We start from the raw sequence: 11,526 nt of genomic DNA, 5'->3' as shown, positions 1-11,526 counted from the left end.
CAAAAGAAGTGCTTGTTTCTGCAACAATTGGAAGAGAATGTCTATCCAATCAATTATCACTAACATGCACATTGATTAGAGACGTGCGAGGGTGCGTCCTGTCCTCCTAAATTTCTGGGGAAGTCAACCAGTCTTAGCATCCTTATCCCCTCTGCACACTCACACCAATGCTGAGAGATAAGAAGGGAGAAGGGGTTTCCTGAGAATTAGTAAAACGAGGTGAAAAATGCTTGTAAATGATGTTATTGTTACTATTTAAAGCTTGTCTTTTGTTATTGATCACAATGTGTAACAATGCAAAAGCTATTGCTTATCTTATAAAGACATAGTCGTAATTCATATTCAAACCATCATGCATTTTACAAGCAGCCCAAAAAATGCAATATCAGGCAAAGTTAACTGTGTTTGACAGCAGTCAGGTCTGCCCGTGTATCACAGTGACTAGCAGAATGATCCGGGGGTGAATAAGGGATTCGACACACCTTTGAAAAATCGCGTTGTAGTCCCTCCCAGTTCATATTTAAACGCGTCAATGTCAGCTGAACCTCAGACTTCACAAGAGCTGATCTTGGCGAGCGCGTGCGCACCCGTGGGAAAATTCTCGAGACACTTTTGCGCGTGGCATTAGATCTTCACCTGAGATAAAGGTCAGTAACGTTATATATATATATGATGCACTTAAAAAAATACTCAGAATGAGTTTTAAAATGTAACTAATAAAGGAGTAGGCTGTGATAATTAGTTAGCAACTAATTAGAGCTGATGCATTAATACAGCCTACTTTGTGCACGATTTAACCCTTTTGTGTGTAATATTAAATCATGTAACTATTAAATGCAGCTTGCATTACTACAGATATTTTATGCACAGCAAATGCTTGCAGTAGCCTAATGTGTTTTTAATTTGCGCGTGGGAAAAAAAATAAATAAATAAAACCTAGTAGGCATCAATTAATATTTTCCTCCCGTTCGTTTCAGGAACAGCTAAAACACCACAGTACCCTAAAGTTGGACTTTTAGTCTGACTTGGAAGCTTCAGTTGCTGGAAATTCAATATTGTCCAGGTGCATTGGAAGCCCCCTCCTGACCAAGGGGGCGTGAAAACATTATTCGCCCACGATGAGAGCGCTTTTCCCGGTTTTTGTGTATTGCATCAGCCTGCTCTCCTCACAACTGCTGGCTCTACCGGTGAGAAACAGGTAGGAATCTGCTTTTTAAATAGCTTTTTAAATAATTTTCTATCTAAAATGTGATGGTCGGCCCATTTAGATTTTGTTTTGAATGTTTAGTATTGTAGCCTATGTAGATAAGCTATATGTGCAGACTTCTGTTGTGAAGTAATTTAAAGAAGCGCTGAAGCATGAATGAACGGCTGCGCTGTAGCCTACTATTAAAGGAGTCGAATCTTTCTAATGAATCCGCTGAACCAGTTTACTAAACCGGTCTGAGCGATTTAATCGAATCGGACTGAGCTGTTCTCGAGTCATCAAATCACTGACTTAAACCGAAAACCGTCTGAAAATGTTAGTTTTCGTAACTTTTCGTAACATTTCGAAAAATTACGTTACTGTTTAAGAAACGTTTCAAGAACAAAGTACCGGACAAACCGATGTTGCATGTAATAGCATATAGGCTATTAAAAAGGGGGAAAACCTTATTTTTATATTTGTATCATAAATGTAAATTATCAGATTGTTATGTTTTTATGAGCTTGAATAAGAGCACATGAAATTAAAAATAAAGACCTTTATTAATAAAACACTTTCATAAACTCTTTTCATAAAGTCTTGCCGGTGAATCTTTAAAACGGATCGTTCAAAAGAACCGAATCGCTGAAAGAGTCAAACGCGCAAATGTAATCTTTGCTCCTTCAGAAAGTTAAACACACATAATGAAAGACAAACTAAACTGCAGTTTTCAGCATCATTTCGAAGTAGACTGGCACTAGGGGTGTATTATATACAAAAGGAGATTGTAATATAAAGAGAGGATGTTATGTCGCGGGTTGAAGAGAACAAGGTCAGTTAGGATGGTAGACGTGACTGTATAAACGCACGCATCCCACCATTCACACATGGCTGCCGGCCGGCTTTTTTTTAGAAAAGCAAGCTTTTTCAGTGATAATATTTAGATTATATAAACATACAGTCCATTTTAAAAATGCTTATCAAATAAGTCATTCATATACATTCATATACAAATATTGCATAATATTTGTAACTGAACTGAATGCACATTGAATGCTGGTGTAAAGAATCACATGACCAGAGCGGTTTCATTAAAGTTTGCGCCCCTGAAAGGTGACGTGTGATAAACCTCCATCAATAGAAATATGAAAAACATATACATACATATATTTAAAGGGCATATCATTATATATTATTACATTTTGCTTACAATGTTATATATATATATTTATACATATATATATATTCCAGCAGTTAAATTTATTATCAGTGGGGAAGCCCAAAGCCTTATTCTGAAAAAGGAACTAACTGAGGCATATTCTGAATTATTACATTAAATGAAAGTAAAGGACTTTATTATTGGATTTGATTTTCATTTCCTTTTCCCCTATTTTTTCCTGATAATAAGAGAAGCTTCAAAGTTTGTATTGAGTCTTATTGGGGAACTTTTTTTTACTGCGGTAGTTCCCCACCGATAATAAAACACACTTTCAGTAACTTTCCGAAACCTTTATTGGAAAAGGCATATAGTTTGTTTCCAATGAGTTGAAAAAAAAAATTAAATGGGTTCAGAAAATAACTAAATTTACTATATACAATGTACCTTTTTACATAAGGTAAGCAGTGAACATCATTGCATCATGCAATTTTTGGCTCCTAACCTCACAAAACAAGTCATTAGTCACTTCCCAAAAGACATCGGTGCATATCATGTGATTAACAGAATACTTTATTGTGACCGTCATGCCTTCTGAAGTGACACAAATGAATGTAGCTACAATCAGTTTTTTTGTTTTGTTTTGTTTTTGTGATAAGTGCTTGCGTCACTTCTGAGTCAAGGTTAGTCAAATAAGAAACAACCTGATTCAAAAGTATAATTAAATATTCAACAAATCTGACGAAATGATAGATTTACTGTAGGAGTATGTTATCAGGCACTTTTTTCCAAACGCACATTTGATTTAAAGCAAATCTTTGAAATAGTATATTAAGTAGTTTTTCTTGAAAACTGCAATTTAAACGTATTAAAGAAATTACATTCTTTGTCAAGTCATTATTGCTGGCTGATGACGGCACTCAAAAGGAATGAAGCGCTAAGCATGAGTGTCTGTGTGTGCCCTCTTCTGGCTGACACCTGCGCTCACTTGTGTTTTGCTGAGCTGTGCATTTATCTTCATCGTATTTCTCTCCACAATATTAGGAACAGACAAACAAAAACTGATAATTCAAGTTTTGAAAGGCTGCACTAGAAAACTGTATTCAATAAGTTTGATGGATAGTTTTTTCTCAGAACTTAATCTTGCCTTCATAGAAGCTCATTAAACCTGATAATGCCTCATGTGTCAAACCAAAATGTCAAGGATGGATTTTATATGCCCTTGATCTACAGCATTTACAGTATAAGTGTGGCACATGCAAGCCGCATGCTTTTCTGCTGGGCTTTGCAATATTTGGTGAGGACATTAGACTGATATTGAGTCACAGATGTCTGATGTACAGTAACACAGTGACAATAAACAACTGATAAATACTGTTGAGTTAGGCAGTTTCTGATTACTGTAATAATGTCAGGTGGCTTTAAAGAGACAGTTTGCCAAAAAATGAAACTTCTGTCATCATTTACTTACTCTCTTGTCATGAGATGCTTCTCTTCTGCATGCAAAAGTGGATCGAATCTCCAAAAAGCCTGATAAAAGCGTCGTAAAATAGTCCCTATCAAGTCTACCTTTTTGTCTTTGACCTTTCTATATCTCTCAGTTGTGTCCTAATTCTTCTTGGAGAACTTTGCGTTCTTTACATGGACTCACTTAGTGTTCGATAAGCATCCGTGTACACAGAACGTACAGCAACCTTTGCGATACCAGATGGGGATTTTTATCGTTTGACATGCTGTCCCTGAATCGAACATGGCCTGTTCTGGTGGTTTAAACTCTTTTTTTTTTTGGGAAGGAAAAGGGTTTCTGAGAATAGCTATGCACAACATAGCCTAGTTTTCTCCCTTACATAATATCTTGAGGTTTCATTTGTGAGAGAATATGCAGAGAGAAGCCAAGTGACAAGTCAAATGTACATTTAAAACAACAGCCAGAAACTGGATGCTTATTTGCGGTATCGTCTGCATTCCATGACCGAAATGGTTGTTGTTTGGTTCAGCGCTGTGTTAGAGAGGATATATGAGGCTCTTGGTATGAATTACTGACTTTTAAATTACTGACTTTTAATCAGAAGATTTAAAGGAAGTTGAGGTTACTGTCTATTATAGAGCATCAGATTAATCTTCTGCTCTCTGTTAAATTTGGTTGCCATATTGGAGGAAACAAGCCCCAAAGTTCACTTTTTCTGTGCTACACTGGTTCACACTCAATGGGAATCCGGGCCAGTCATGTTTGGACTTGAGTTATGCAGTCCTCCGTTTACAACATAAACATTAGCATTTTACACCACGCTGCTTGGTCATTATTGCTAGCAGCGAGAGGGAAAACTCATCCGTCAGGCAGAATTCCGTTGTGGATTAGTAACTAAGACCAGAATTCCTTTCTCCTCATCCTCAAGCGGCATGTTTCCACTCTGAACCGAAACCATAAAAACCATAAAAACAAACACAAGTGGAGGAAGGACTCGAAATTGCCTTTAGTTACCGCTATACGCTTACCATTGACAGGCTCAAATTACTTTCACTTTTTTGAGTTTCACTATTCAATTCACGGTTTAACCCTTAAAGTGCTCTTTCTCCAGTCTATATTCAACAGTCAAGTATTTCACGTTTTATATGGAGCATGTTTAAGGTGGTTTAGAGGACAAGGGTCATTTTCCTTGGTTTCATGAACTAATCTAACATTGGTCAATTTAATTACTCAAATAACTAGCTGTCTCAGCTGTCGCAACAGAAAGCCTTTCACAATTTTATTTCTATCTATCTGCACCGTCACTACCCATTTACTGAACGTAGATTATCAGAGTGGTATATGTATCATATTATTACTATGGCCCTTCAACTTATAATTTTTTTTTTTTTTTAGATTTAACATTAAATAAGCATTATTTTAGATGGATAAACAGATAAAACAAATTATATCGAATTATATAAATATATTTTAAAAAATTATATAATATATATATTTGGGTGCAACTACTCCAATACTAAGCATTAATTTTAATTCTACTGTACCTGAGCATAAAATCAGCATTATGTGCCATATCTAAAAGGATATATCTTGAAGTAACTGGAGAAGGTCACTTGGTTTGACTTATGGTCACGTAATCCGTTTAAGAGCACAGGTACAAAAATTACTTCTTCTCTGTACAGCTAAATATAACCCGCTTATGACCAATTCACAAACAGCCATGACCAGTTTCAGAGAGGTGCAAAAATCACGGGCTTACGGCAAGAACAAACAATAATACTGGATTGATCTGACCTGCCTCTCTCAGTGGAGGATCACAGAATAAACCACAATCAAATATCAAATCTCCTTGTTTTCCCACAAGGAAATTGTTCCCACAAGGCATCACAGGGTTTTGGTGGCAGTCTGCCAGCACCAAGCCAGACAAGAGGTTTGCAGCCAGTGGCAGCAATGAACAATGAACTTGTTGCATTACAAAAGATTAAATCACTCAGACGCAAAGTCCACCTCAGAAGGTGATTAGGTTGATATTTGCTCATTTGATGGAGATTTGACATGGTTACTGGGAGTGCCTCGACTATTCAGCGTATTGCAAACAGAGTCATGATTACCACCTTTATACCAAGATAGGTTGAATTTCGAGGTCCAGGTGCTAATTTTCCTGACTGAACACTATGCTCAGACTACAAATACCCCAGAATCACAGATCCCATTTCATTGTGGTCTGTTAGGTAAATGTCACCAGGTGAGATTTTTAATTAGCACGTCTGTTCAACTATATGTAAGGTGGCAGCCCTGCTCAAGATTATTCACCATCTAACAAATGGATCACAATGGGATGGATAAACAGGACATTTCTAGAATATAGCAAAAATCTCTATAGGTCTAGAAAACACTAGAAATCAAAAAGCAGCGATTAGAAGAACCATTTTGGTTTCCTCAAAAAACCTTTAAAAGAGCAGTTCTAAAATTTGAATAATCTGTAGCCACTATAAAGAACCTTTTGTGCAATAGAATGTTCCATGGATGTTTAAAGCTCTTCAAGATTCTACATTTCTTCAAGTATTGGTCTGCCACGAGACAGGGTCACCTATCAGATATTTTAAAGGATTTGAGAAACATTGAGGTGTGATAATGGGGTTTCAGAAGAGGTGCAAGGCTAAACGGATGAAGTATACGGGCAGCTTATCTCTGCTTAAGCATCTAAATGTCGTAGTTGGATCAAGCTCAAAGAGAAACTAGCTTAGCTTTGATTATGTGAAGCTGCTGAGATGTTTTCAGAGGTGTGGAGACTGAATACGCAAAAACTGAAATACTGCATAACATATTAGACCAGTGGAATACATTGAAACAGAGGGAACATAATTATTCACCCAGGCCACTTTGGGCAGATAATCATTATATTTTAAAGAGGTGGTATTTTGGTTGACCACAATGCAATGGACAAAACTAGCCGGCTGAGTGTAGTTTGTGCACTGAGAAAGTAAACTTCCTGAGGAAAGAAGACATTAACGAGAAAAGAGAAAAAAATTTCTACTAAAAAATATAGGTAAATAATATAACAATATTATATTAAGAATATATTTATTTTATATTAAGAATAAAGTGCATAAAACAAGTAAATAATAAAGGTCTAAAATTAAACATTTAGACAAAAATTGCAAAACTAAGTGATATTTCTGGAAAGCTGAGTTTTTTAAACTTTCAAGAGTGTGCAAGCAAAAAATGTCAAAGACATGTCTGGTGATGTCAGCATTTATGTTGCTTTTCGCTAAGTTTAGCATGACACTGTGAGATTAGATGGTGTGGTCCAACTCAGCTATACACCCTGTCATTTCTCAAATTTCAGCTTAAGAGTTTTTGTATAAATGGTTTGCTCTTTTTATAGTTATGCTTATGCCAGATTTTTAAGATCATTTAGAAATAAAAGTACAAAAATGCATGTAATTAAAGTGTAAAAATGCAGGGAACGATGTGCATCACGAGGCACCTGCCATGACTTGCTGCTTGCTAATTTTAAGAGCAAGATCTGTGCAAAAAGCAAGGATCTCAGTGTCCAGTGTGTGATAATCAAACAGAGAGCAGGTGGCCTCAGCCATTACAGCGAAACCAGAGTACATCAAGTGTGTTTGCCGTACACGGTGTCACAAGGAGTAATACGCTTTCTGAACAGTGAGCAGTCGGTGGTTGCACTAAATGTTTGCACGGTTGACCAAACTGCACATTTAGTATCTGCAGTAAATGATACTAAATGTTGGATCAAGCCAATTCTGTGCAATAAATAGTTGCATAAACCCAATTTCACCATGAAATGTGCCATTATTTTTATAGTCATACACTTTAAACTTTTACAACCGATATTCTTACATAACACAATAAATACAAAAGTGTAAGGTGCGATTTATTATTTATTAATAAACTATAAATAATAAAGTAAATTAATGTAACAAAAAGTAAATTAATGATATTAATTAGAAATGATTTATAAAACTATGTATAAAATGTATATATTGTTTAAAAATATAATTTTAACCCCTAATAGGAATTGACATATTGATAAGTTAAATAGGCCCTAAATTATATCAATTATACAATTATTTATAAAATAACTTGCATTCATAACTATTCAAATCAATACCTTTATGTATGTGTTAAGCCATAATAGCTATTCTTCATTAGAAGAAAATGGAGTGATTATAACCTGTTTATAAAAGTTTTTCAGCATTATTTGACTACAGAATGGATCAAATATGATTCAGATTGACCAATCAGAATCAAGTATTCCAGAGTGCAATGAAACAACATATAACTTCTTGTTCAAACTTGAGCAAGTGCAATTATAAGTCCCATCTCTGTCTCATTGCAGGTTGGACTTCATGACAAGACTCCATCAGCTAAGAGAGGAAGACACCATCTCTCCAGATGTTACTGAGCGCCCAAACACTGACCATGGCGTCTCCATCGACCGCACCATTCTATGGAGGGCCATTCTCTCCAAATCACCACCTTCAGACCCAACAAGAAACCAATTCCACATCGGTCAGCCAATAGCAGGAGAGTCCACCAAAACAGGAGAGATCCCTAGACACAGAGGTCGTCGCAACGTGCACTCAAAAGGCCACCACAACCATCGTAACGCCCAACTGATGCGCGTCGGATGCGTCCTCGGTACCTGCCAGGTACAAAACCTCAGTCATCGCCTTTACCAACTGGTCGGGCAAAGCAAACGGCAAGAGTCACCCATTAACCCACGCAGTCCACACAGCTACGGATGAGTCTAGAGGGACATCCGGCTAAAACTAAGACCAAGAAAACAGCGTTACACATATCTGCCCTGATGTTTGTCTATTTTATTGCAATAGGATACTGCTGTAGTACTCTTTCCTCCTCTCTGCCTTGGTTTTCTGGAGTGTATACTGTGCCTTTTTGGAAAGAAAGGACCTCTTGTTACTTGATGGCGAATTTTGAATTGGGTGCCTCTGAAACACTTTGATCCTGGCCTCTCATTTTTTGGTACTCAAACAGATTCTTTATTTTCATATTGTCATTAAGTCTTCAGATAAGAGATTATTCCGCATTACGTCCCGACTCATCTAAGGCTGTTAACTTCTACACCACTGATCAAACCGCCTGAGCCTTTAATGTGGATTTCAACAAGGTGTGGGATTGGATTTCTGTCAATGTGAGGCTCATGTGTTCCAAAAAACTCTGAACCCTCTCACCTTGTGTCTCACCAAAAGACTTTTAAGAAGAAAGCAGACTTCGGAGGTGGTGCAAGACCACCATCTGATACCTTGTCACTTGAATAACTTCTGCAACTTTGGGTTTAAATGTTGGGTTTTGGACAATGGCGAATTGTCTGAATTTATAAACACAGTGGTCCCTTGGTTGAACCCGCATAACAATACAGTAGCAATCGCCGTCGAATCCGGATTAACACATTGTTGCTTCCCCGTGTGCTTTGAGGTCTGGCGCCTGAAATATTACACTTCACGTGGTTCATAAAGTCACGAGAATAAGTTGTAATCCGCAAGGTCTCAGTTTCAACTCCTGCTGGGCTTTGCCGCATTTTATAAACAGAAGCAAGACTTTTTGGAGCATTTCTAAATCATGGTCATAACTCACCCAAAAATACCCATAACCAAGGTTACAGCTCCATAATAGAGGCTAAAACTAGCTTAAGGGCTGCTTGAAAACCATTTTGATTGCCAAAAACACTTCCTTCACAACACAATATTTCATTATGTCATGATTTACTCATATTAAGTTCCAAACTTGTCAATCAAAAAATGTCAAACAAAAAATGTCCGTACAATGCGAGTCAAAGGGATCTGAAGTTGGTTTTGGACCCCATTCACTTGCATTGTAATTTCTTAACACACGTTGACTGGCATTGCTTAAGTAATTCTCAAACTCATTCTTGTAACTCTAATGAAAGATTCTAGTTCTACCAAAATTTGAGGAGCAAGCGTTCCAAAGTCTTTCGGGAAAATGGCCTTCCAAAAGCACTTCCCAGAATTCCCTTTTGTTATAATAATCATGTCTGAATACGTGGGTGGATACACACACCAAAAATACCCGACAGGCGCAGGAAAAGTAGCCGTAAAAACCGACCAATTTAATTGAAAACTTTCAGAAACCTTCCATGCCTTTTGGGGGTCTGTGGATGTCGGGGAATGCTGCGAGACATCAAAGTACATGTCTGAGGATTAAAATAGCAGAAGTAATCCCAAAAATCCTACTTAAACATCTAAAAACTCAATTCCAGCTAGGTATCCAGGCCAAACTCTCCCACTATGTGATGTATGTTATAGGACAGCTTGCTTTCAAATGGCTCCAGAAAGGCAGAGAACCGACCAAAAAACCTGAATTTACTTGATACCTTTCTGTGCATTCGCATTATACTGTTCATTTATCTTTAAACGGGCTGAAATTGGTGTTCATAACTGTAAAAAGGTCTTGTTCCTTGTCATGGCTGATTCTAATGATGATGATCATAGGAAGTAGTAATCGCTGGTGCTTTGGCGCTAATCTGCTCAAAGGCTCTCTATATATCCGACACCATTCTCTCTGCTGTAATCGATCTGATTGATGTCTCGTGACTAATCATAATTAAAAGGCTTTTAAACTGCTGAGAGCCTGGTTAATCTGTACTTTTTGCACAGGGAGAGCCTCTTAACCTGCCTCATGTTGACTTATATATTGATCACATTCCTTTTTTTTTTGACTATTTAACTATCTATTTATTTATTTTTGGATGAGTTGTTGTGAACGTCTTGGTGACATGGGTTGGAACGTAACAAGTGCGTCAGTATCTGGCCCTGATCGTTCTTTGTACACATGTGTTTTTGTGTGCTGTCTCTGTGTATTGCGTATTTTCATGACCTTTGTCCCCCTTTAAAGCCCTGCTTGGTTCATTAAGTAAAACACAAGCATTCTATGTTTGTGATGAAGGAATACACAGAAAGTTATGAATCTGTGTCCTAAAGACGTGTGTGTGTGTGTATGTGTGTGTGTATGAACGTCATCCTGGCCATGAGCATAACTTTAAATGTTTTAATTGATATTAAGGGTCAGTTGTGCTGTTACTACCATGCCAAGCACTTTAAAGCAAGAGCATGTTTTTATTTTTGTCACTTGAACTTCAGATTTGTGAGTTTTGTGTACTGATTTTGAGTAGGATCTGTATGAATGTATTTTAAAGGGCGTTAGCACACCGAATTAGGACGTACTCAGTATCATGTACACAATCTTTTGTGAATACTATTATTAGGTTTGATATTTAAGTATTTATGTTTGCATTTGTGTATCTATGTCACCAAAGACGTTATTTATCGCATACAGTGTTTTCTCACACCTCAGAGTTGTTCTCTGGGTACGAAAAAATAGAGTATATTTAGGGAAGACGATAAAATTAATTTGTCACGCCCAAACAATGTTCTTTTTTCTCTGTGAAATAAAGCACTACGTAGTAGTGAGATGAAATCTGATGTGTTGTTCTCTTTTAAATGTGAACAGCGGTTGTTTGTTACTTTGAAAGGACACACAGACATCACAGAACAAACTAAAGGCTCGATAAATACTAAAAGTTTTAAGAAGACTAAAAAAATATGATGAAGTTTGGGGTCGGTAAGATTTTTAATGCTTTTGAAAGTCTTTCATGCTCATTTAGGCTGCATTTATTTAATGAAAAATACAGTAAAAGCAGTAATATTG

The 11,526-nt window shown here is 37.0% G+C and overlaps 1 protein-coding gene across 1 annotated transcript; it reads left to right on the top strand.

Moving 5' to 3' along the window:
• Positions 1-486: 486 nt before the first annotated feature.
• Positions 487-11,300, top strand: LOC109110365 (protein ADM2-like). The gene is made up of 3 exons (XM_019123424.2): positions 487-647; positions 978-1,198; positions 8,177-11,300. Exons 2-3 carry the CDS (start codon positions 1,119-1,121, stop codon positions 8,583-8,585), a joined length of 489 nt encoding a protein of 162 aa, XP_018978969.1. The 5' UTR covers positions 487-647; positions 978-1,118; the 3' UTR covers positions 8,586-11,300.
• The last annotated feature ends 226 nt before the right edge of the window (positions 11,301-11,526 follow it).

This window comes from Cyprinus carpio, chromosome B4 (genome assembly GCF_018340385.1).
Source record: "Cyprinus carpio isolate SPL01 chromosome B4, ASM1834038v1, whole genome shotgun sequence".
Classification (NCBI taxonomy): Eukaryota; Metazoa; Chordata; class Actinopteri; order Cypriniformes; family Cyprinidae; genus Cyprinus; species Cyprinus carpio.
Note: the sequence above shows the minus strand (reverse complement) of the source record. Positions and strands in the feature narration are given on the sequence as shown.

Excerpts from the sequence above, each read along its gene's own strand:
- LOC109110365 (XM_019123424.2), top strand. The coding sequence starts at position 1,119 with ATGAGAGCGCTTTTCCCGGTTTTTGTGTATTGCATCAGCCTGCTCTCC. Across the intron at positions 1,199-8,176 it reads GCTCTACCGGTGAGAAACAG|GTTGGACTTCATGACAAGAC; the intron begins GTAGGAATCTGC and ends GTCTCATTGCAG.